Raw genomic sequence first — 27916 nt, forward strand, 5'->3', positions numbered from 1 at the left:
GGAAGGAGAGAGGGAGAGAGAAGGAGAGACAGACGGAGAGAGAGAATAGGAGAGGAAAGAGGGAGAGAGGGGAAGAAAAGGAGAGTGAGAAACAGACAAAGAGAGACAGAGAGAGAAGAGAGGGATCGAGGGGGAGGAAGAGAGAGGGGAGAGAGTTAACAAAATCTGTACAGAAAGAACAAGTCCTTTTTCATGTTATGGGATCTCTAACATTTGACATAGCTTAAATCCTCAAAATGTATGCTCCTACTCTGAGTTCCTGACAGGATCTCTGTACAAATGGCTTCTAGCTCTCTCCCCACTCTTCAGAGTACTTGCCAAAGTGAGAAGCTTAGCCCTAGAAGGAAAGCAGACTGTCATTAGAACAGATTGAATCTAGACAAGAAACAAATACAGTTTCAAATGAAAACAGGCAAATTAATTTTTAAAAGCCCATTTGAACATAAAAGTCAGAGGACTGGAACACAGATTTTTAACAGCGGGGGAACTATCTGGGGAAGGAGAGTAAATTGGAGGAACTGAACAACATGGGGAATAAAGAGAGCAGAGTGGGAACCATGGATGTGGCTACTTTCACCTGTTTCCAGCTGAGCTGTGCAGATGTTGGAAAAGATCTGGGGCTCACAAACCACAGGCTGCTGACCTCTACTAAATAAATCAAGCTCCATATCAAAATAATTGAGCTAAAACACTCATCTGTCATGATGAATTTCAGAACTGGATGGAGCTTAAGCTGGATGGTTTTATTTAGTATTCATTTTCAAGAAAAATAGAAGCCACTTAACTGGTGCTACCTTGATTAAGAATCCTCTGAGAACAGAGCTCCTTAAAGATGAAATAATCCTTTTTTAAAAATACATAAATCAAGTGGAGCTGTGCTGGTCTGCTTTGTGTCACTATACCACAGCATTCCCACAAAGGTACATGCTCAAGTGACTGGGGGACAAAATTTCTGGGAACAACTTCCATTTATTCATAGGCAAAATTGGGAAATCACAAAAGGTTGTCTTAGGTGTTGCCAATACAACAATGACATTACAAATAATTATAATGATGATGGTGATACCTTATAACAGGCAATATTGCTCAGTGGACAAAGACTTATCCACAAAATCCAGAAGACCTGGTTTCAAGTCTTGCATTTGACATATGCTTACATTACAACCTGGGGTAAATCATGTGATCTCAGTGTCCTTTAGGATGTTAAGTTGCCAAATAGGTGCTAATCTACATTGATAGATGCGTTTTCTAATGTGGTGTGCCCTACATTGATGCTATCAAAGGTCTAGATCACACTAAATCAATGACTCACATTTGGATACTATTTTAAGGGTTACAAAGCACAATTATCACATGAGCTTGGTGGGGTTGGTAGTTTTTTGAGTCTATCCTTTCTATTCCCCTTTCCCCATTTCAGCTGCTAATGCCAAGACTTAGCAATAGGACATGGTGCCTATGGATATAGTCCAAACATTGATATGTAAATAAAAAATAGAGGGATAGGAGAGCAGTAGTCATGCTGAAGTCATGGGAAGAAGGATTGGGCAATAAGTATAGGAGAATCAATAATGAGAAATGAGTCAGTATCTTCTAATTCAGGGGCTCCATGTTTCCTGTCCCTGAGGCATTCTTACTGATGTCAGAACATGGGTGGAATTGAGCTGCCAGATGAAAGAAAGATGATAAACTTCACTGTGTTTGAGAAAGAGTATATGGACAGAAGTTAGGTAGGTCCTAGTCCAGGAGTGGGGAACCTGCAGCCTCAAGGCTACACATGACCATCTAGGTCCTTGGGTGTGGCCTTCTGACTAGGTCCAAGTTTTACAGAACAAATCCTTTTATTAAGAGGATTTGTTCTGTGAAATTTGGATTCAGTCAAAAGGACTCACTTGAGGACCTAGAGGGCCCCATGGGGGTTCAAAGCTTCAGGTTCCCCACTCCTCTCATTGAGACTCTGCCTTCTATTTTATGGTTGCTTGGTAACAATCTAGCCTTCAAGCACTCAGTTCCTTCCTGTTGTCTAGTCCCTTTCCCCTGTTAAAAAAAAAAAAGGAAGGAGGGAGGGAGGAAGGAAGAAAATATTTTTTTTATCACTTACTTATATTCATTTTCAGTCATTATCTACAATTTCCCCTTTGCTCTACTTTCTTAGGGAAGTTGAGCTGGGTTCTAGCTCAGCTGAGGTTGCCATAGGTCTATTCTTAGGAAATTCTGGGAGTGGAATATGAGTCCCATACTGGAAGAAACCCTACATCAAAGTCAGGAGAGCTAAGTTTACATTGCCGGCCTGCCATTTAGTAATTATGTGACCTTAGGTAACTCAATTTCTCTAAGTTTCCATTTTTTTTATATGAAGTGAAATATCAATTCACTTCTTCAAACTACAGTGTCCAAAAAATTTTAGCATAGTTGTAAGCTATTAAAGCTTTGAAGACATTAAAAGTTTTGAGACACCTTGTATTTTAAAACTTTTTGTTTCTATATTATGTTTTCAATATCTACTTCCTTTGAAAAAAATATCCCTCTGCCATGTCCTACTCAATAAGTCATCTCTTGTTGCAAAGAAGGAAAAAAGCAATTCAGCAGAACTAACCAGCTCGTCAAAGAAAGGCAGAGAACAGTTAGAAAGTCTCTATAATTGGAGAGGTAGAGTTGTCAAGACTTAACCAATGATAAGATATGGGAGGGGGGGTGAGGGGAGAGTGGAGGGTCAAAAATGAATCCATGGTTACAAATTTGTGTGACTAGAAGGTTAGTGATGCCCTTGACATAAATAGAGAAATTAGAAAAAGGGGAAATCTTTGGGCCTTGGCAGGAGAAGATAATGAGTTCTGTTTTGCACATGACAAATTTAAGATCCCTATAGGATATCAGCTATAATTATTTCATATGCCATTGGTAATGGAGTTCAGGACAGAGACTTGGACTGGATATATAGAGATGTGACAGTTATCTATATGGAGATGATAATTAAACCCATACCAGGTGAAGAGCTGGGAAGGGAGGGGAAGGGGGAAGGGAAGGGAAGGGGAAAGGGAAAGGAAGGGAAGGGAAGAGGGTCCAGTACTGGGGTCCACCACACTCATAGTTGGCAGGACATAGAAGATTGAGGAAGGGATCAAAATGGGACCTGGAGAGAGCAGTGTCACAAAAATCCTCCGAGGAAAGAGTATCTAGGAGGAGGGAAAGATGGCCAACAGTGTCAAATACAACTGAAGGATAAGAACTGAGAAGAAGCTACTGGATTTGACAGTTGAAATATCTTTGGTAATCTTGGGGAAATCCATTTCTGCTTAGTGATGAGAATGAAAACTAGATTACAAGGGACTGAGAAGTGAATGAGAGTAAAGGAAGTTAAAGCAATGAGTTTCTATGAGTAGACTGTGAAGGAGAGAAGAGAAAAAGGACAATATCTTGAAGGATTAAGTGAAACTTTTTTTTTAAAGGATGAGGGAGGCCTGGGCATGTTTGTAGGCAATAGGGTAAGTTCAAATAGACAAGGAGAGATCAAATAATATACACAGAAGGGAGACAATTAAGAAAGGGAAAAAGGCAGTGAATGAGCATTTATTAAGCACCTACCATGTGTCAGACACTGTGTTAAGCATTTTACAAATATTATCTTATTTGATTTCACATGAAGACAGGAGAGGATGAGATCAAGGGCACAAGTATGGAAGCTGGCCTTGGTGAGAAAAAGCACCTGTTTGTCAGAGAATAGAGCAAAGGAATAAAGAATGGGGGGTATCAATAGAAACTGAGGTGTAAAATAGCAAAAAAAAAAGACACTCACTGAATGGCCTCTACATTCTCAGTAGAATATGAGGTCAATCCTGTGGTGAGGAAGGTCAAGAGATAACATAGAAGGTTATAGGAGAGGAGAGAAAGCTTGGAAAATTCAATAAATTCAATTCAATAAACATTTGTTAAGAACCTACAATGTGCCAGGCACTGTGCTAAATGTTGAAAAATCCCTCACAGGAAGTGAGGTAAAGAGTCAGTGAGGGAATATATGTAAAGATTAAGTGAGGTAACAGATGTAAAACATTTTGCAAGTCTTAAAGTGCTATATAAATGTTAATTGTTTATTGCTGTTGTTATAATTATTCTAGGAGGGAGTTAAGAGGATTGCCTTGCCTCATTGAGGGTCTAGTTGAAATTAACATTATGTTTTTATGGACAGTCATCATGATTGTGTGACGTCTGCCATACTATTCTTCAATGCTGCTAGGAAGGTAGAAAATGAGATTTGGCAAGACAGACGTGATGACAGGAGAGCAAAGAAAGAGATTCATCTTACCTAAATATCAGAACTCACTTTTACAGAGTTCACCCTCCTGGTTTTTACTTCAAACAACCTCACTGTGAATGTAATTTCCAAGATAGTTATCTAGGCTATCAATTTTCATCAATATTATCATTGAAATGGGTCAGATTGTTGACTTATACACAATATGGATTAATATCTTTTTATGTTTCATATGTGGGTAATGCCAATAGAAATAGGTTATATAAATGCTTAGGAAGCTCTTGTCAGTTATAAAGTACTACATGCATATTTGATCATAATGGATTCTATCATAGATTTGACCAATATGCACTTGTAAGATGAGGAGCTAGCTAACCCCGAAAGGGGCACCAATGCAATCTACTTATCTTTGTCTATCATCCAGGAATTTATTCCCTATAAATTTTCCTTTTTCAATTTTAATTGCTTTATGATGTTTTATCCTAATGTGGAAGAGTAACTAGCACAGGGCAACAGGCTTTGTCTTGGTGCCCAAATATAGAGTGAAGGACAGATAATGGTTCTTCCTTATGGTCTTCTACCAACCCTACCCTGACAAGCATGACCTCCCTTATGATCCTGTTCCATCAAAGAGCCTTGCTTCATCATTCCCACAGAGGTCTAATCCTCAACACACTCTTCTCTCAGGATCCACCTTCCTCCAACACTGCACCAGTATACTTTTATGCACCTAATGAAGAAGGAATAACCCATGTTATACCACTAGCTCTAAGGACTTGTACCATGGGAGAAAGCCAGAATTATCAGTGATAGTGGCTTGTGATTGTCTCCCCAGCATCATTCTTTGGGTCTCTTATCTCCTTGCTACCTTCCTCCAGCTGAATTCACCTTAGATACTGGATTCCTAAGTAGTTCTACCTTGATAGTTTAATAAAAGCTTCTTTTTAAATCTTCAAATCATTTTCAGACTTGTCAAGGGGAACTTTTCTTCTATTTGCTAGTTAAAATAAGAGGAAGGATCACAAAAAGAATATATTAAGCACCTACTAAGTGTAAGGTAATAAGCTGGGGATATGAACTCATGCAGATATAACTCCTAAGGATACAAAGATCAAAAAGGATGCAGTCTCTAAACTTAATTAATCTATATTCTAACGGGGGAGGGAGGTTCAAACAATTAAGTGTGACACAAGGTAGAATTTGATAAACCAAAGGAGAGAGCCAGAAAATATACTATAAAAGAATATAAAGGAGAGATCACATTCACTTGAATGAATTAGAGGACTCATGGAGGAAGCAGCACCCTTCAAGTAGAGTCTTGAAGGAAAAGAAAAATTTTAAGAGTGGAGACATAGAAAAGAGTACATTCCAGGCATGGGAAATGAGAAGTGCATGGAGAAAGTAGAGAGCAGAAATAGATCAGAGTAGCAAATAAGCCAGTATGGCTAAAATGTTGAGCTCATGACACGGACCAACATGAAATAGTGCTGCAAAGCTAAGTTGATGACAGATTATTAAAGTTTTTAAATGCCAGTATAAGGAATTTGTACTTTATTCTGTAGGCGATGGGGAGGATTTTTAAGCAAAGGAGTGAGTGTCTTTCTCAGGAATTTACATTTGGGAGCTTAATTTGAGATTACTATGAAGGATAGGTTAGAGAGGGGAGACTCTAGGGGCAAGGAAATGAGCTGGAGTCTAGGATGACAACACCATGAGTAGAGAAGAGAGGATGGATAAGGGATCTTAGAGGACTGGCAATTGTTTTGGGGAGTGAGAGAGTGGCGGAGAGTTCAAAACAATTTGAAGCTTGGTGAGCAGGAGGGTTAATGATGACATTGGCAGAAATGGAAAGAAAAGCAGAGCAGATTTATAGAGAAGGACAGTAAGTTTCTGACTTGTTGAGTTTGAGGTGCTAGCTTACATCTATATGGAGATTATAGGATCATAAATTTATGGCTTGAAGGAATCTTACATGACATTGAATCCAATCCTCAAATTTTATAATAAAGAAACTGATATCCAAACAAGTTAATAATTAGCCCAGAGTCACACAGATAATAAGTAGCAAGAGTCAAATCCCAATGTTTTGACTCTCAGAGTAGTACCCTTTATCCTGCATCAAATGTATAATATGTTAGAAATCTAAGACTCAGGGCTTAGAGCAGCATGTAGAGATTTGAGTCATCTTCTTAGAGATGAGAATGAAAGTCATAGGAGCAGGTAAGATTGTAAAGGGAAAGAGTATAGAAAGAGAAAACTAAAGACAGAGAATTTGAGAATGCTCCCACTTGGGGGGGAGGGGTAGAAGAAAAAGAAACCAAGAAGTGATCATATACTTAGAAAACTGCCTAAGATAATGCAATAGGATGGAAGGCAACAGATTCCAAAAGTCACTATCATCCTAGAGCAGTTGGAAGTAGCAATCAAAAACAGCTTTAAAAATTAGAAGAAGAGGCTTCTGCTGAAGGAGGGCATATATTCAATTTTTGTGCCCTCTAAACTTTAGTGTGCTAGACCAAAACCCCAATTGTTCCACCCTAGTTATGGCTCTTCTTCCCTATACCCCCACACTCCCCCCATCAACTTTTCTCCCATGCTCTAGGTTCTATTGTCTTACTTTTACAAAACTGCTCATATTACATGTAAGACTATCTTTTAAAAATGTTTTAAGCAAGTTTCAAAAAAAATGCCTTTTAAAGCAGAAATAGAAACAATTTTTCTACCAACTACTACTAGCACAGAAGAAAAAAAATAAAACCACAGAAAAGTAAAAAGTAATCCCTATTTTTTGTAGTTGTAAAAAAAGAATGGATTATATTTTAATTTTTTGAGAAATTTAGAACATTAGTATATAAATAATAATTTTTAAATAAGAAAAATAAATAGTACTTTTCAGTAAAGTATTATATACATATGTGTTTGTGTGTTTGCATATATTTATGTATGCTTTATAGATTTCCACAATGCATTATCTAACGTACATTCTCTCATTTGATCTTCAAAACAATCCTTCAAAATAGTTAGGGCTGCCATTCTCGTTCTCGTTTTAGAGATTAGATAACAGAGGCTCATAAAGGTTAAAGGACTCACCCAAAACATCTGTTAATAAGTGGCTGAGGTGTAACAAATACTATTTGATATTGTTGCTTCTGCTACACCACAATGTTTCTCTATTAGTACAAAATATATTTTAAAATTACATTATGACTAGCTAAAGGAGAGGATGAATAATATGGGGAAAGTGATAAAAAGAAGAAAGTTTGGGAAAAAGAAAAATGAAAGGAAATAAAAATGAAAGAAGAGAAAGGAAAACAGAGAGAAAGGAAAGAGGAGCACAGAGAAAGTTTCTGTAGAACCACAGGTTCTTAGAATTGAGAAACTTTAATGATCATGTAGCCCAGATTCTGCTTGAATCCAATCCTCTTCCTTCAGAGAGTAGAGCAAAGGAATAAAAAAATAGGGGGGTATCAATAGAAGTTGAAGTATAAAATAGCAAAAAAAAACAAAAAACAAAAAAACACTCACTGAATGACCTCTATATTCTCAATAGAATATGAGGTCAATCCTGTGGTGAGGAAGGTCAAGGGATAATATAGGAGGCTAGAGGAGAGGAGAGAAAGCTTGGAAAATTCAATAAATTCAATTCAATAAACATTTGTTAAGAACCTACTATGTGCCAGTATCTCTTCTGCAACCTCCCTAATAAGTGACCATCCTTTACTAAAAGATTTCTGATGATAGAAATCTTCCTCCACTACCAAAGAAGGAAGCCCATTCCACTGTTGAACAGCTCTACTTGTCAAGAAGTGCCTCTAAAATCTACCTTCCTAAAACTTCCAAGGGGTCAAAGTGGAGTGGTTAAGTCTAGGCATCTGAACTATAACCAGGAAATTCTGGGTTTGTGTTGTACCTGTCTATAGATTGGTTGCTTAGATCTGGAAAAAGCTATGGGTACATAACTCATGCAGTACTTGTTTAATATGTTTTGATTGTAGTTCTTTTAATTTTTGATCAGGACTAAAGACTATATAGTTAAGCTACACGTGTTCAAATCAATTATACTACATTTACATGATTAGGGTTCATTGAAATACAATAGAGAAGAAATAAGGATAGAGTTTTCCTCATGGGTGGAGTCCTGAGCCAAAATGTGTCTAGTTCTCTACTGTCTCCACTTCCTTAGATCAACAAGATACCGAGCCATGCTTTACCGCATTCGTAATTCTACTCACTTTTTGGAATGCTTTTCTTTCCCTAAAGAAATATCAACCTCAAGGCCCTGCTCTTCAGATTGGTGACTCCCACAATAGGGCCGCTGTTTCAGAAAGGCCTCAGATACCCTTCCCCTCAATCACAAATGAACTCATTCTCCCTCTGTTCACATCTGTCCCTTCTTCTCACTAGTTGCCTTACCTCAATGCAGTTAACCTTTCCCTTCCCTGTCCCCTTTCCAGGTCCCCTTTATTTGTTATCATCTTCCATTAAAATGTCAGTTCCTGGGGCCAGGTATTGACTTGTTTGCCTATAATTATATCCCCTGTGCTTAGCACAATGCCTAACATACAGTTAGCTATTAATAAATACCATTGATCAATCTACCTACCTACCTATCTATCTATCTGTCTGTCTGTCTGTCTGTCTGTCTATCTGTCTATCTGTCTGTCTATCTGTCTATCTATCTATCTAAGCACTAAAGGGGAAAAGCTAGGGGAACAGAAGTAACAATATTCTGAGAGCCAGAGAGATTGACTCTCTCTGTAACCACACTCAATGTTGAATGAAGTACTAAACCACTATGGCCGGCAAGTGGGCTGCCATCACTGAAAATGGTCAGGTAGCTGGACAGAGCGCCTCCTAGTGGTTCACTATCCAATAACATACTTTTTACTACATAGCTCAAGGGCTTTAGGTAATAAAGGTTATTCATTTTAAAGGAAAAGTAAACTCTTATATTCCTTATATAAATAGTTTGGTATGAGAGACTCCAGTTTTTAGCTTCTGTCCCCCTCCTCATCAGCAAGTAGTAATAGTAAAGTCATTTAACAGAGCTACAGCTCTCAGATGACATATTGTGGCCTCTTAAAATTAATCCTATCAGAGTCTTCTTACTGCAAGTAATAGCATAAAGACTACTTTTTCAGAGAGTGTTAAAACAGTTGTTTTATGAACAGTGTGAACGGAGAGCCTATCCCTGAGGGTTTGAGAAAGGAAGCATGTGAAAATGGCTGCCTGACTTTTTGTTTGCTCAGCTGGTTGGAAAAACTAGGACTAGGGGAAATGGGATTAATCAAAGGGGCAGTTGCCCATGGAAAAAAAATACAGTGACTATGGTGAGAAAATTCCAGCCAAATAAATTAAAGCTAGAGGAGGAGAATTTTTTTTTCTCTTTTCTTTTCAGAGTTTTAGATTGATTAGCTTTATTTAGTCATCAGTCGTCCATCCCAGAATAGATTAGGAGATCATTTGGCAGTTTAGAGAGTGAGAAAATTTTAAGAAGACCATTGTTATTAAGTGTTCCCCTTTCAGAAATGTGACAGATTGTGTGCGGTAAGATTTTTGTCTCACCAATATTTTGATGTGATGAAAGGTTAAAGATAGGGTCATAAATTTAGAACTTTTATTGTTGTTCAGTTGTGTCTGACTCTTTGTGACCCCATTTGGGGTTTTCTTGACAAAGACACTAGAGTTATTTGCCATTTCCTTCTCTAGGTCATTTTGTAGATGAGGAAACTGAGGAAAATGGGGTTAAATGACTTGCTAAGGATCACAAAGCTAATAAGTATCTGAGATCAGATTTGAACTCATGAAAATGAATCTTCCTGACTCTAGGCCCAATACTCTATATTTAGAGCTAAAAGAGGCTTTCAAAATCAACTAGTCCAACCTTATGTAACATCTGTAACATAATTGTTACTGCTGAGGAAGTGAGGCCTAGAGATGTGGTCACTTTCCCAAGATTACACAGGCACTAGCAAATCCATGATTGGAATCCAGGTCCCCTAATCCCAGATCCAGTGTTTATTCCCATAAACTGTATTCCATTACCACAGGCTATATCAGGAACAACACATAGCTATAAGAAACAACCACACCATGAAAATTGCAGCCATTCAAACTATACAAGCAACCCTTGAATCCCTGAATTATAAACAATTCATAAAATAAACTTCCTTCTCCATCCCTATAGCCAGCTAGGGTCTCACATTCCTGCCATGAGAGCCATTGTGTGGAGAAGAAAAAAATCTTGGAGCTTTTAGGATATCCATGAGGTCACAAAGAAAATATTTTTAAAAACTGTGAAAAGCAGGAGCAATTTTGGGGGAACATCCCAAGCAAAGCTAACATGACTATTATCATGATCTCTTTGGTCAAAAATATCTTCTCCCACAGTGGTTGCATTTTTGTCCACTTCGTTTGGATATATTGTTGAAAATTCCACCAATCAGACTCATTTAAAATCATAAGCATCTTCTTTTAAGAATATTATTTCCTCAGCTATGAATGAACAATTGATGGGGGAGCAGTTAGTCATTTGAATATTAGTGTAAATTTGCTAATTGAGATGAAAAAATGGGGATTTGATTGGAAGAAGAATCCTAAGATAATATTGGAGTGAGAGATGTTAGGAGAGTTGGGCCATAGTTGAGCTTGATGAATGTTTGTTGAATTGAATTGAACCCAGGTACCTAAGCAGATAGTGTTTTTCTAATGGAAAAACTCATCCAGAAAGGGAAATAGGAGATTAAAGACAAATTTATTTCTCTTAAAATTTTGCTTAACCTTACCTAAGAAAGGAATAAGGACACAAGCATCAAAAAGTCAAAAAATGGAATTTCTAGTGTGGAAATTTTCTTCACTGAAGCATATTCTAAATCTCTTTGACTTAGTAGGTTATAAGATCATAGATTCAGAGCTGAAAGGAATGTCAGAGGCCATCTAATCAAATTCCTTGATTTAAAAATAAGAGAAAACAGAAGGCAGGGGGAAGTTAACTAAGTTGCCCATTGGTAGGCAGCCTTAGTTAGAAGCAAGTCTTGTATCCAGATCCTCCAGATACCAGAATCTGTGCCCTTTCCACCAAAATCTGATGGGCTAGTCAATACTTATGACATGTTGTTGGGATTGGAAGCTCAATTCCGTGTGGACAGTCTCGGGCGGGTAAAGGTGGGAGCTTCTAAATCTTAGAGCTCTCACGAGACCCTCCCAGGAAACGGCAGGGAATAGAGGTGAACCGAGCTATCTCGAGTAATTCCGCCTCTTCCCGTGAGAAACGTGATGGGAGAGAGATCTCCCCGCCCTCGAGATGGTCCCGGATCTGGGCACACTATTGTTATCTAACAGCACGGTATTGAGATGCAAACTGTGTGGCTGAAGGTTAAGTAGGATTGAGGAAGCCTGAAAGCTCTCTTAGCACGTGAGGAGCCAAGAGGACAGTAGGCTCCGCTTTCTTCTTTCCTCTCTCCCCTCCCCCTCTCTCCCCGCTTGTACTTCTACTTCCAATCCCTTAAGATCTTAGCCTCCTTAGGAAATCTCCCCCTCTTCCTCCTAAGGAAGACCCCCCTGCACTTGTAACTAGACCCTGAAATAAAGCTCAACCCTTGTTCGACTCTGGAACGTCCTTTCTCTCATATGAGCATCCGGTTTTGGCCAACCGAAGACCTTGGAGGTGAGGTAAGAAGACTCGGGTAGCCCACACAGGCCTCTAGGCCTGGCAACATGTCTCCTCATGGAAACATGTTTTCTGACACTTACTAGCTCTATGACCCTGGACAAATCACTTTACCCTGATTGTCTTGCCCCCACCCCGCCACTAAAATAAAAAGGAATATGCTTTCCAAGTAACAAGCAGCAAACTTAGAATTAGCTTCAGACAAGCCTAACTAGAAAAGAACATGTAATGAGATGAAAGTTCTAACTTCCATGGAGTCAGAATATAGTAACTCCAAGGTGGATAATGAAAGAGATATAAGGCCCAGCTAGGGACAACTTTATTTTATTTTATTGTATTCCCTCTCCAGAGGGAGAGGCCAACACAAAGTTCTTCACTGCCAGAGATCAGGGACAGTTCATGAAATGACCAAGTATGTGGGGTGGCTAGGGGGGAAAGAAGCAAAGGGGTGGCTATACCTGATTAGACACACACACACACACACACACACACACACACACACATACACACACACACACACACACACACACACACCTTTCCACACTCTCATCTACAAGTTGGAGTCACAGATTCAAGAAGACTTCAACAGCACAGCTTTGTCCGCCAAATCAGCAGCAAGAGAGGGAGAACTCAGTTAAAATCAAGGATTGCATTTGGTAGAATGATAAGAGGTACGTGGGAAAAGGTAGCTAAAAAAGAATGCCACTGAATATCTTAGAATTGGTGCTTAGCAACAAACATGGATGTAGGGGAGTTCAGTTCCAGATGAACAGCATGGTATTAGCAAAAACAGTGCGAGAGGGATTCAACTAAGGCTCTGCACTAGGGATAAGTACCAGAGCTTCAACCCTGATACAGTAGATACGGAAACGAGTTTGGCGCCACCTTTGATGCTGGTGTACCTGAGTCAGACAAGTATCAATGAGGTTTTCTGTGAAGTATATGAAAGAAAGGAATCTTGTTACACTTTAATCCCTGCTTTGTCCTCTATGATTCATTAAGACCGGCCTTTTTGTCATTCCTTGCACTTGATGCTCCCAACTTTGTTCGTTTTCACTCGCTGTCCCTCATCCTTGGAACTCTCCTATCTCATCTCTACTTAATGATTTCTCTGGCCTCCTTCAACTCTCGCTAACGTCCCATTTTCTGCAAGAAATCTTACCCAGTCCTCCTTAATCTTAGTGCCTTCCCTCAGTTAATTATCTGTTAATTATTAAGTCTTCATTGTTAATATCTTCTGTATATCTTGTTTGTTTGTGTGTTGTCTCCCCCAACAGCTACTCTCCCCCAACTACTCCTTGAGAATAAGAATTAGGTTTCCCCCCCTTCTTTTTTATCACCAGCATTCCTTCAAGACAGTTAAATCCCACCTTCTGCCAGAAATCTTACCCAATCCTCCTTAATCTTAGTGCCTTCCCTCTGTTAATTGCTAATAATTAATTATTCATTAATATCTTCTATACATCTTGTTTCTTTGTGTGTGTTATCTCCCCCAACACTTACTCTCCCCCAACACTTACTCTCCCCCAACTACTCCTTGAGAATAAGAACTAGGTTTTCCCCACTTCTTTTTTATCACCAGCATTCAGCACAATGCTTAGCACGTAGTGGGTGATGAGAATCCTTTCCCTGACATCAACCTAAATTTGACCATTTATAACTTCTACCCATTGCCCCTGGTTTGGCCCTATAAAGGCAAACATACAAATCTAATCTGTCCTTCACATGGTAGCCCTTCAAATAACTGAATTCAGTTATCTCTTCTCCCGAGTCTTCATTTCTCCAGGCTAAACATCCAAAATTCTTTCAACCAGCTTTCATATATGTCAGAGACAATGCTGTTCACCTTCTCTTGGCACTCTCCATTTTGTCAATATTCTTCTTACCCCATCATGCCCCAAACTGAACACAATGCTTCAGACGATGGCAGAATACAATAGGATTATCACCTCCCTATGCTTGGAAGCTATGCTCCTCAGTGTAGCCCAAGATTGTAGCTTTGACTGCTATTTAATTTTGCTAGCTCCCATTGAGCCTGTAAACCACTAAAATCCTCAGTTCTCTGTTCAAAAGAACTTGCTGTCAATGTTTCCCTCATCTTGTTCTTGTGAAACTGATTTTCTGTACTTACATGGAATACTCTATCCTACTGAATTTCATCTTGTTAAATTCATCCTAATGTTTGAACTTATCAAGATTTGGATTCTGTCATCCAGTGTGTTAGCTGGCCATCCCAGATTTGTGTCATCAACAAATTTGATGAAAATTTTGTCTATGCCTTTATCCAAATCATTGATAAAAATGGTAAGTAACATAGGGTCAACCCGAGATCGTTGGGGTTCTCCACAAGAGACCTCTTTCCATATTGACATTGAACCCTTAACAATTACTCTTTGATCATGGCCTGACAACCAGTTCTTAATCTTTCTGATTATATTATTTTCTAACCAGGTGTAGGATGCAACCATATCTATCTTCTCTACAATAATAACATGACATACTTTGTCAAAAAGCTTTCCTAAAATCTAGAAAAACTATATCCAGAGTATCCCCCACCCCATCTACTAGTTTAGTATTCTTGGAGGCGGAGGGGGAGAGAGAATTGATATTAGTCTGTTATGACCTAATCTTGATGAAGCCTGTTTGTTGCAAATATAAAATGGAGATAAAAATAACACCTGCCTCATGGTAGGGTAGGATCAAATGAGATAATATTTGGATTTTTTTAATTACTTAGCACAGCACCTGGTACATAGCAGGCACTATAAAAATGCTAATTCACTTCTATTTCCTTCCCTTCCTCCTGAGAGGAATGCATTTTTATTTTAATCTTTAATTTGTATAGCTCAAAGCCATGTTGGCTCTTCGTAATCATCTTTCTCTTTAATTTTTAAAAATTCTTTCTAATTTTCTCTGTAATGCCCTTTCTCTATAATGATCTTAAACCAACTATCTCTTTAATGATCCATTTTGAAATTTTCTCAGGAATCTTAGGAATCAGGAATTAAACTCTCTGGCCTATATTTTGCCAACTTTATTCTCATCCCTTTTATGAACATTGGGACAAGATTTCCTTTCTCTGATCCTGTGGTATTTTTCTCCATAATTTCTCAGAGATCATTCACAGTGACTCAGCAATCATATCTACCAATTCTTTTAGACTAAGATGTAGTTCACATGAGCCAGAAGACTTGAATTCTTCCAGGGAAGCTAGGGGAGCTCCTACTTTCTCCACAAGTATCTTGTGTATAACTTCCTGTTAGTCATTTCTGTTCTGTCATTTCCATTGTAAAAGTCATTCTCCTTTTGCAGAGAAAACAGAAAATGATAGCTGAGCTGTTCTGTCTTGTGTAGGTTGTAAGTTACCATCATCCCATCCACCTCAAGCAAAGGTTGGAGCCTTTCTTTGATCTTTTTTTTTTCTCCCAATAGAGCTTTTAAAAAAACCTTTTTGTTATCATTACGTTCCCTAGCTTGCCTCAGTTTATTCTGAGTGTTAGCATTTTAAACTCTATTTTTACCACAACCTTGTATTTTTCTCTGTTACTTGGCTTTGCTTCCACTTTCTTCATATTTCATTTTAAAATCTAACTTGGTTGATATTTGTACATATATGTTAAACTTTTCAGACAAATGCAACCAGTACCATATTGGAATTGTTCTCTTTGTGATTTCAGAATGTCATTCTTAAGCATCTTCTATCCCTCATGGTCTGAATTTCCCTGAAGTGTTTTACTCCAAGGAATCTACCTGTCTTTTCTCTGAACACTTTGGAATGGAATATGCTTTCCTAAAATCTGATTGCATGTCAGATTATTTCCAAATTTTACCTCTTCTATCACCAACTTTAGGATAGATTGATCATTCTCCCTGCAGGTTCCCATCATTTCCTCCCCAACAACCAGTTCTTCTATGTTAATGAGAATCAAATCCAAAATATGTTATTTCTTCCAACTTTTGGAGGATGAAATCATTACTGAGGCAAGAAATTATTATCATTTTATAGATGAGGAATCTTTAGCCAAGAGAAATATTAATCACACAAGCAGTAAGTAGCAGAGCCCACAACCAAGTCTTTTCACTCCAAATCCAATGTAATTTTCACTATATTATTCTCTAGAAGGGCAGGCAGTTGAGAACTTGGGTTCCCTGGTCATATGTTCCCAGGAGGTCACAAAATAGTCCATGGTTTGATTTTGTAATACTTGGGATCCAAGACACAGATTGTGACCCAGAGGACATTTGAATAGTGTGATAGTATGTCCTCTAGTTTCAACCTGAGAGTTGTATGACTGATCCTTCATAGCCAAATTCAATCTCCTACCTCTAAGGAAGATTTCGCAGTGGTTGAAATTATAATGGCAGACCATGATTCTTAGGATTGAGACAAACTTTAAAGATTTTGTAACATGCATAAATATTGCTCAGGAAAGTTTTATATGAACATATACATATATGTATGCATATACACACATGTGTGTGTGAATATAGGTTTTATTATATGTGTGTGTTTGTCCAAATATGGCTCATGGGGACATAGGAATAGATATCCCTGGACTCTTACCTTGTATATTTGTCCTTCATTTTCAAAGAGGACCATGATATCATAGAAATGATGACACTGAGTGAGGGAGTGCTGTGCAAGGTCACTAGCCTCACTTTCTCCTCCTGAGCCATCTAGATCCAGTGACCAGGATGACTACCTTTCTCCAAAGGAGATTTTGATTTTGCCTGGAGGAAAGCAGAAGAGGCCATGAGTTTGACTCTTCTGCTTTCCTCAGAGAGGAGGGGGTATAAGACTAGATTTATATCTATCTGCCTCTTTAAATATTGTTAGTATAGGAGAAATTATTTTAGATTCAAGCTACTTCCCTTGAAAAGAAGAAGTACACCTTATTATATCTGAAGACATGACCCCCTAACCACCAAATGTTACACAGAAGACAATCACAAATAGCAACAGTGAATAGCAGACATCAGAAAGAGATGCTATACAGATTAGAGACTACCAGAAAATGCACAGAATGAACTCTCACCCTAGGACGAGTAATGCAGGAAAGAGAGAGAAGAGGGAGGCAGAGATGGAGGGAGAAAGACAAAGACAGAGAATCTGATCTCTCCTCATCTTATTCCTTAAAATCTCTAGAGGGACCAGATTTTCTCTGTCTTCCAAAGACTATTCTTTTCCTCTATAGATTTCTCCCCAAAGAGACTCTGAAATGATGTGTCTTTTCTCAAAGGAGGAAGGAAGGAAATTATTCTTCTCAAGTCCTTGAACCAACTCTGCCCCTCACGCAGGTACATCACATGTGCACATTACAATGTACATCATCCATTAAGTCATCATCTTCTCCACCAATGAGGAAAGTCTTATACAAATGATCTAGGCTTAAACCTCTCATCTCTTATTCTATTCTACTCCTTATTTTGTAGTTAATCCCCCTTTTAAACTCTACAAGAGTGATGTGTTAGAGAAAGTACCTCAGATTGCTTTTTCAAAGCAAAAAAAAAAGTATGTATGTTTCAATATACAGTAAAAACATTTTTCAATATGTCATCAAGGGAATTACATTCACACTATTAAAAAATAACTACCTAGGTTGTTTTAGGTTAGACAGTGGAGAGAGAGATAGAATTTCTTAATCTCCTGCTTTATTGTAGTGTTAATGCCACTGGACCCAAAGGCAAAAGATCTCAAATCTAGCCCAGACTCTGTCATTCTATGGCCCCTGAGTAAATTGCTTCTCTTTCCTGGGTCTCAGTTTCCATATCTGTTAAATGAGTTAAACTCAATGATCTCTAAGTCTCCTTCCACTTAAAATTCCATAATTCTATTTCATTTTAAAAAATACATTCTTTGGCTACATCTGCATCTCTTTAAGGTCTTACATGTAGAGAGAATTATTTGACATGCAATAAAATAGGAAGCAGGGAGCCCCCTTAAAACTCTGTCCAACACCGATTAAGTTCCTGACTTTATCAGTCTTTGTTACTCCTACAGTTGGACATATCTCATAGGACTGGATCATGTTTTCAGTCACCTAGAAATCTTAGGTTTAATTTCATTTTTGCTTCTAATCAATGACAGCTTTAAGTAATTTAATGTTATTTTTAAGGTAGTGAACTTGGAAGTCAGTAAAAAAAAAAAAAAAGTGAAGTTATTCAAATTGCACCAGACAACTGAACTATAATAAATGATGTGAGAGGAACCTGATGTAAGAGTGAACCTGAGAAAAAAGAACAAACATTCCCTCATCAAAACACCAGATAGCAGAAATGGATAATTGAACCCAAACCATTTATTTTTGTGAGACATTCCCATGAGTGCCATAGAAATGTCATTATCCATTGGTCAAAGATACATACTTGAAACATGGTAGGATTTTCCTTACTTTTATTTTACAAAGGTTCCCAAGATAAATTAAGAAGGAAGAGATCTCATGATGAAGTTTCAGGCATTGCTTGTGTGGCCTTAAGCAAGTTGCTTCAGTCTAGACCTTCCATCTTTGAAATGACTCAAAGACTTCGGCTCTAGGTCAAGAGATGTTATTTGAAGAGTGATTATAAAACCCCACAAAAATATCTGTGAAACCATTTTTTTTTAAAGTCTTACAAGTCTTTACTTAGAAGTTTCTGCTGTTATTTCACAGACAAGACATGGCCATAACATCAAGAGAATACAACAAAAATGAGACAAACTCTAGGTAAGCCATGAGGGAATCTGTCTCATTAATACTAATAATACCTTCTACTTCTATAGCAGTTTAAAATTTACAAAGCATTTCCTTTCAAGAAAAGGCAAGTATTTTGATGCTTACCATTTTACAGATGAAGAAACTGATCCTCAGAGAGGTAAAGTGATTCATTTGGTAGACTCACACAGTTGATGTCAGAACCAGAATTCAAACCCAGGTCTCCTGACTCCAACGAAGTTTAGCACTCTTTCCTCAATGCCATAATGACTATTAATGGACTGGTGCCTCCTAAAAAGACCATGTGAAATCATGAAGGAAAATGTATTTAACATGTTCAATTTCAAAATATATTCACAGGTATTTAACAATATCTAGAATTATATTTTATTATACTATGCTATGAAAATGTTTGTTTTATTCCATAAGTTAAAAATAAAATAAATTAAAATAGGCACATACATATATTCACAAATTTTGTAATAAACGACCAAAACAAAAAGGAGTCAAACTTTTGAAAAATCTTAATTTCCTTTTCCCTCAACAACAGCTACAACTGCAAGTCATTGAACCAAAAGCATCCTTTTATGTTAGGACTGAATTCCAACATAACCAATTTGGTTTTTTTCCCCCCAGGAAACATCACTGGTTTGAATTTGTTTTTAGTTTTTTGGTTACATGATATTAGGACTGATAGAGAGAAGGAACTGATGCAAATCTTTATTAAGATGTCATTTATCTCAGGCAAAAACAAAAAGTCCACACTTTTCTTTCTATTTAATAAGGAACTAATCTAACTTTCTGTTATTTGGCTCAAGAAAGTCTTAAATCTGTAACAAGGGAGTGACTTCCTGTTCTCAAGAGCATGGCTGCCAAAGAAAACATTTACAAGCAAAGGCCAAGAGCCAAAAGGATTGCCTGCTAATTATTCCTTCCCCACCCCAACCCCCAAACCCCAACTCTAATTCAGGAAAGTGAATATTGTAAATGTTATATGTTAAAACCCTAAAATATGCTGGAAAATTAAGAGAAAGCCCCTAAGAATTTTCCTCCATTTCTTTTTCTTCTTTTATTACGCTCAAAATGTGCCATTTTTTTAATGACCCCTGAGTATAGGTTTAGTATTTCCAATGATATCATGTTAAAAATTCCAAAGATGACAATGAATCAAGTCCCATGCAATTTTACCTAATGCCTCACAAAGAAAATGTACCTTGACACATTTATCAGGTAAAAATAGACAAGAAAATATAAAGCATAAATGAGAAGAAAGCCAGTCTAAACACATTGACAATTATATCATTACGTAACTAACCTTGTAACTTTTACAGCTCTGTTTGGGACTTTTTGCTACATCATTCCCTCAAATGTTAAATCTTGAGATAGGACTGCATGGAGAGATTTTTTATCTATAGAGCCCCAGAAATAGGTACTTGTATGTAAAAGTGTAAGTTACCAGGTTTGGGATACAAGGAATGGACTTCCTTCTGACTGGGACCTATCTCTTAAATGGAGCAAGACCTTGAAATACCTTGGTGTAGTCATTGCTCTGCTTTGATGAACATGGACCAGAAGTAAAATTTTAAGAAGTTTTAAATATTATGCTATATACGCTCTAAGACTCAAGCACCCATTCCCCCAGGAACCTTCCTGCTCTTTTTCACCTCTAGTTCCATCTCTGCTAAGGTTACCTTTCATCCACTCTGTTTTTCTTGTATGTACTGATTTGTAAATGAAGTCTGCCTCATTAGAATATAAGCTCCTTTTGAGCAAAGACTGCTTTTTCTTTGTATCTCCAGCTTTTGCTCTGTGTCTGGAACATAGTAAATCTTTAAGAAGTACCTGTTGATTTACTGATTAAAACAAATTCTTCCTCATCCCCATCCTTCCCTCAGGGTTTTCTGGGTATAAAGTAGTTTGTTCAATATTCGCATACCAAAGCAGAATGATTTACAATTATCTATAAATTGAACCTTAGAATCGTAGGATTTGAGGCTGGAAGGGATCTTAGGGACCATCTAGTTCAATTCCCTAATTTTAAAAGATTTGGAAACCGAAGGCCAGATAGGTGAAGGACCTTCTGCAGGGGAGGGGGAAGGGGGAGCTTTCCTAGTTCCTCCAGGGGCTAGTACCTTTTCCTCTGAGATTCCCTTGATAGACTCTGTTTAAGATTTTGGGCATACCTTAATATTTTCATATTTGTCTCTCCCATTAGAATACTAGCTCCTTGAGGTCAAGGATGGCTTTTGCCTTTCTGTGTATACCCACTCCTTTAATAAGAACTTAATAAATGCCTCTTGGCTGACTGAAGATCAGAGGGCTAGTAAAGAGAGGTGGAATTCAAACCCAAGGTTCTCTGCCTGTAGATAAAATATGTCATCCACCATCTAAATCCATATCTACTACCTGCCTTGCCTCTCATGTGGGCAGTGTAAGTAGTCAAACTGGAGAACTGAGGTCAGATACTTAGGGGCAGCTAGGTGGTACAGTGGATAGGGCACCAGACATGGAGAAAAGAAGATTCCTCTTCCTGAGTTCAAATCTGGCCTGAGACACTTAAAATATATGTCTGACCCTGGGCAAGTCACTTACCCGTGTTTGCTTCAGTTCCTTATTTGCAAAATGAATTGGAGAATGAAATGGCAAACTTCTCCAGTATCTTTGCCACATACGCAGCCCTAGATAAATATGTTACATGGGTGACCCCTACCTTAGGTGTCCCCTTTCTGTTCTTTGATATAGGCCTCCTCTCCCCACCCATAAAAATTTATCTGATGTGTGATCTCTCAGGGTCCTACTGTATATACATATATGCATGTATATTCTTCTCTGTATCTGTCTATCCACCTATCTCTCTTTTTTCTTTCTTTCCTTCATTTATCTGTCTCTCTCTCTATCTATCTATCTGTCTATCTGTCTGTCTATCCTATAGCTATTCATCCACACACATATGCAGGATGTCCCAAAAGTCTTAGTTCATTTTAAAGCCTTAATAATTTAAAATTGTACTAAGATTTTTGAGTCACCCTATTTAGGTAAAAATGACATACATACATAGAACCTAGAACCATAGAATCGCAAAATCTTAGTTAGAGATCACAAAATGGTTAAAGATCAACCAGTTAATATCAGACCTGGCCAAAACATCCTTAATAGGTGGTCATGTAGACTTCACTTAAAGACTTAGAGTAAGAAGCAACCTAATATTGCCCACGAAAATCCAATGTACTTTGAGATTGCTTAATTTTGTAGAAACTTTTTCCTGCATGGAGCCAAAATTTGCTACACTTTAACTGCTATTCATTGTTCCTTGTTCCAACCTCCAGATGGAAGATTAATCTTTAAGTGATAATAAACATTTGTCAAGTGCCTATTATGTTCCAGGCTCTAACGCTAAGTGCTTTACAGATATTATGTCATTTGATTCTTGTAACAACCCTGAGAGATAGGTGTTATTAGTATCACTCTTTTACAGATAAGGAAACTGAAACTGACAGGTAAAGTGACTTGCCCAGGGTCATATAGCCAGTTTGTGTCTAAGGCCAGATTTCAGTTCAGATCTTCTTGACTCCAAATCCAGCACTGTCACATAGTTGCCTCTGTGGATTACAAAATAATCTGTAAATTTATTTCCACATGTTCTCTTTGCTAATAAGAGTTCTATTTCTGGATATTATCTGGCTTTTTATATGATTTAGCATTTTTTTCCTAGGTTTAACTGGTAGTTACACAAATTTGAAATGAGCTTTCAGTTATTTTCCTACTATGAAAATATTACTAATATATGTGAATATATATAAATATATAATATGGTAATAGATAATATATAAAATATTACTAATGATGTTTTGTTTTTAATTTTTAGAAGGCAGGATCTTTGTAGGGCATCACTTCAAAAACCAAAGAGAGTCTGATCCTCCTTCCACATGGAAGCCCTTCAGATAATTCAAAATACTATCATAATTCCCTGTCCTCTCTTCTCTGGGCTAACCATGCCTAGTTCCTTCAACTGATCCTTGTAAAGCCTTATTTCCTATCATCTCATGAATGAATGAATTATAATAATAATAGCTAACACATATAGTGCTTACTGTGTGCCAGCAGGGGCAGTTAGGCAGCACAGTGGAGTCAGGATTACTCATCTTCCTGAGTTCAAATCTGGCCTCAGACACTTACTAGCTGTGTAACCTTGGATAAGTCACTTAACCCTATTTGCCTCATTCCTCATCAGTAAAATAAGCTAGAGAAGAAAATGATAGACTACTCCAATAGCTTTGCCAAGAAAACCCCAAATGGGGTTGCTAATAGTTGGACACTGCTGAAATGACTTAATAGAAACAAAAATGTGCCAGGCACTATGCTAATTATTATATAATTTGATGATCTTGTGACCCTTCACCATTGTGGTCACAATCCATCTTCTCTATATCCTTCCTCAAGTGAACTTCCAGATACAATATTCCCAATGTTGTCTGATGGAAGCAGAATGTACACTTCCCTATGCCTGGGAATTATTCTCTTAAATCAGACAGGATTGTTGAGAGAAACAAATGACATAGTATATACATAAAGCACTTTGCAAACCTTAAAGATTATGCATACGTTAACTATTAATATTAGTCTTTTAATTGTCAAATCATCCTATTGATTAATATTCAACTTGAAATCTATCATAATTCACCACATTTTATCAGAATTGTTATCTAGCTACATCTTATCCATCTTGTACTTGGTTTTTGCAACAGGAGTGTAAAACAATACATTTATCCCTATTAATTCTTATCTTATTCAGTTCAGTCCAATGTTCTAGCCTATTGAGACCTGTAAAGATTCTGTCTCTGTCATCCAATGCATTATTCATCCTTTCCTACTTTGTAGCATCTGAGCATTTGATAGGAATTACATGGCAATCAGTTGATTGTAATCCTGTGAGGCAGCCAGTGCAAGCATTATTATTCCTATTTTACATATTAGGAAAGCAAGGCTCAGAGAGACTACATGACTTACCCATGATCCCATGGATAGGAATGGATTTTGACACTGTTCTTGCTATTAAGGACTGCTCCCAACGTCACAGATCATTCATGTGATGACAGGTGATGATGTTCACATTTTACCTCTACCAAGTAAGGGGAAGGGAAGGTGACAAGCATTTATTAGGTGCCTACTATGTGTCAGGGGGACACAGTAAATAAAGTGCCTAGTCTGGAGTCAGGAAGACATGAGTTCAAATCTGACCTTAAACACTTATAGCTGTGTGACCCTGGGCAAGTCACTTATCCCTGTTTGCCTCAGTTATCTCATCTGTAAAATGAGCTTGAAAAGAAAATGACAACCCCCCCCCCATTATCTTTGCTAGAAAATTTGAAATGCGGTCACAAAGAGTCAGACATAATTAAAATGACTGAACAGTACAAAATATGTCAGGCACTGTGCTATGTGCTTTGCAAATATGATCACATTTGATCCTCACAACAATCCTGTGAAGTAGGTGCTATTATTATACCCATTTTGTAGTTAATAATAATAATTTTGTTGTCCAATCATTTCAGTTGTGGCTGACTCTCTGTGACTCCATTTGGGATTTTCTTAGCAAAGATCCTGGAGAGTTTTGCTATTTCCTTCTTCAGTTCATTTTACAGATGAGGAAACTGAGGCAAATAGGATTAAGTGGTTTGTCCAGGGTCATACAGCTAGTAAGTGTCTGAGGCCAGATGTTAACTCTGGTATGACTCCAAGTCTGGCACTTTACCTACTGCATCACCTAGCTGCTGTAATAGCAACAATAATAAAAAACAATCACTAACATATAACACTTACTACATGCCAGGCACTATGCTAAGTGCTTTGAAATTATTGTCTTATTTGATCCTTACAACAAACGTGGGAAGAAGGTACTATTATTTCCTCCATTTTACAGATAAAGAAATTGAGGCAAACAGAGGCTATATGTCTTACCCAGAGTCACACAGTGAGTATGTGTAAGACTGAATTTGAACTCAGATCTTCCTGACTCCAGGCCCAGGGACCGCACTAAGCACAATGACACCTCGTTGCTCCATTTTAAAGTAGCATTTTCATTTTTACAGGGTTCCTTTCATAAAAATCATGGTGCTAAAAGTAGACATTTCTGGCACCTTGGCCAAACAAGGAAGAGTCAGACCTTCTCCAGTCTGTCTCAGTAGCTGCATAACTGAGTATTTGCCTTTGACTCACCATTCTGACCAGATAGCATGGAGCAAAATCATATGCCGATCCAGTATAGAAACATGCATTCCCTTGTTGTGCCTTAAATCTGTAAAAAGGATTTCTGGATTTTTCACGTCCTCATAATACTGAAACTTCTTGATGTCCTCTTTCTTTTTATGTAGTTTGGAATTTTTCCAGGTTTAATTGTAACTGGGGAAATTTGAGATGCACTTTCAGGTCTTTTCCTTCTATGAGAATATTCCTGTCCGTCCTAATGAAATTTGGAATTTTAAAGGATAGCCTCTTAGTACACCATCATATTTTTTAAAGCCCCTGTAGCATTCTTATCAGAAGTCCTTTCATGAAAATAGAAAATTACCCCAAAGACAACAGTGGTAAAAGCAAATAATTTAAAGTTGAATTTAAAGTCTGTTCAACTTTTATACATTTGTGATTGAAGATACTTTCTGGGAAGAGTTCTGGAATTGGGAAACCTGTATTCAGATCCTACCTAGAATCTTTACTAGCTTGTGTAGCCCTGGGCATTTCCTACTCAGTACAACCTTGGTAGGCCACTTCTATTTCTCTGCACCTTAGTTTTCTCATCTGTTTAAGGGAGACAGATGAGCACTTCTAAGGTTCTTTCCAGATAAAGAGGAGGGAAGGACCAAGCATTTATTAAGCATCTATTATATATGCCAGGCACAGTACTAAGTGCTTGGAAAATGTGATCTTATTTGATCCTCACAACAATTCTGGGAGGTAGGTGTTATTATTTTCCTCAGTTTACAGTTTAGGTAGCCAGAAATTTACAAGGTGACTTGTCCAGAGTCACACAACTAGTAATTATTTGAGGCTGGATTTGAACTCAAGTCATTTGAACTATATTTCAATACATCTGGTTTCCTTTGTAATTCTATATATTTTCCACATTTAAAAACATTATTCAAAGAAGGGATCCATAGGCTTCACCATATTGCCTAGGGGATCCATAACATAAAAAAGATTAAGAAATTCTGTCTAAAATATTTATACCAGCTCTTTTCATAGTGACAAAAAATTGGAAATTGAGGGAATGTCCATTGGCATATGAATGTATGGAATGCTATTGTGTTATAAGAAATGACAACTGGGGAAAATGAGACATTAATGCACTGTTGGTGGAGTTGTGAACTGATTAACCATTCTATAGAGCACTTTGGAACTATGCCCAAAGAACTATAAAACCCTTTGACCTAGCAATGTCACCACTAGGTCTGTATCCCAAAAGAGATATGAAAAAAAAAACAGAAAGGAAAAGGACCCATATGTAAAAAATATTTATAGCAGTTCTTTTCTAGAGGCAAAGAATTAGAAATTGAGGGTATGACCATCAATTGGGGAATGGCTGGACAAGTGTGTTCATGCATGTGATTATTATGGAATATTATAAGAAACGATGAGCAAGATGCTGTCAGAAAAACCTGGAAAGACTTTCATGGGTTGATGCAAAGTGAAATGTACTGTGTACAAAGTTAACAGCAATACTGTAAGATTAAACTGTGAGTGATTTAGTTATTCTCAGCAATATAACAATCCAAGACAACTTTGAAGGACATGATGAAAAAATGCCATCCATCCACAGAGAAAGAACTGATGGTGTCTGAATACAGACTGAAGCATCATTTTTTCCACTTTATTTTTCTTGAGCTTTTTTTCTTTCACAGCATGACTTATGGATATATTTTGCATGACTCCACATGTATAACCTATATCCAATTGCTTGCCTTCTCAGTTGGGAGAGAGGATGGGGAGGAAAAAAGGGAGAGGATTTGGAACTCAAAGTTTTAAAAATGAATGTTAAAAATTGTTGTTACATGTAACTGGAGAAAATAAAATACTAAATGAGAAGAAAAAAAGGAATGATGAGCAGGTGAATTTCAGAAAAACCTTGGAAGACTTACATGAACTGATGCTGAGTGAAGTGAGCTGAACCAAGAAAACATTTTACACAGTAATAGTAACCTTGTGTGATGATCGACAATGAATGGCTTAGATTTTCTCAGCAATACAATCATCCAAGACAATTATAAAGGACTCATGATGGAAAATGTTATCTACATCCAGTGAAAGAATTGATGGACTCTGAATGCAGATCAAAGCATACTCTTTTCACTTAATTTTTTCATGGTATTTTTCCTTTTGGTCTGTTTCTTCTTTCACAACTGTAACTAATATGGAAATATGTTTTACATGATTACACATATATATGTGTACATGATTTTACATGATTACACATATATAACTTGTATCAAATTGCTTACCATTTTAGAAAGAGGGAAGGAAAGGTAGAGGTAGAAAAATTTAGAACTCAAAATTTTGTAAAAACGAATGCTAAAAATTGTCTTTACATATAACTGGGGGAAATAAAATGCTTTAAAAGAAAAAGAGAAATTAAAAAGTTCTGTCTAAGGTAATGAGGTGATATTCTTAAAAGAGCTCATCCTCAGGACCCTTATCCTTCACTTTTTCTATGTTGCCCTTGCTTTATCTCTCTGCATATGCAGTATTCAGTATAACAATTTAGAGTTTGAAATTACTATAGTAATTTCTATTTTCTAATTTATAGTAATTTCTATTTCTAATTTACTATAGTATATGAAGAGAGAATCATGGCATTTTAGAGATAGAAAGAACTTTGAACATCTAGTCTAACGTCCCATGACCCTCACTACTGGTCTAAATGGTTGGACTTAAGTTTCCCCACTCTTAGCCATATCCTCAGACCCCCATGCCCTCCCCTCCAGGATTCAGCCCAGACAGAAAGATTCAGTCACCAAACTCCCTCCAGACCCATAGCCTCACACACGGGGCTCCTCATTTACAAAACCCTACTCAAAACTAGAATCTCAGACAACAAACAAACTCCTTGCCATCTGGACCTTCTCTAGGTAGAACTCATTCACTAGACCCAATCTCTCCTCTTTCTTGGTTCCTGAGAAATCATGTTACACTGCCACCACAGGTCAAGAGGTCAAGAGCCTCATCTAAAGGTACCACATCCCCTTTCTATGTCTAACAAACTTCTCTGCAATTTAGAGTCTCAGTATTTGGAACACTGAGAGGTAAGAGACTTGC

At 37.5% G+C, this 27916-nt stretch overlaps 1 protein-coding gene and 1 long non-coding RNA gene across 2 annotated transcripts in view; one reads left to right on the forward strand and one right to left on the reverse strand.

Moving 5' to 3' along the window:
• The window catches only part of LOC140507923 (uncharacterized), a 55851-nt gene that overhangs the window by 10974 nt on the left and 16961 nt on the right, over positions 1-27916 (forward strand). The window lies entirely within an intron of this gene.
• Positions 18793-27916, reverse strand: part of MYZAP (myocardial zonula adherens protein) — a 118443-nt gene continuing 109319 nt past the window's right edge. The window contains exon 14 of the mRNA XM_072615715.1: positions 18793-18901. Within this exon, the coding sequence (XP_072471816.1) occupies positions 18808-18901 (94 nt within the window). The 3' untranslated portion in view covers positions 18793-18807. The remainder of the gene's footprint in view (positions 18902-27916) is intronic.

This window comes from Notamacropus eugenii, chromosome 1 (genome assembly GCF_028372415.1).
Source record: "Notamacropus eugenii isolate mMacEug1 chromosome 1, mMacEug1.pri_v2, whole genome shotgun sequence".
Taxonomy (NCBI): domain Eukaryota; kingdom Metazoa; phylum Chordata; class Mammalia; order Diprotodontia; family Macropodidae; genus Notamacropus; species Notamacropus eugenii.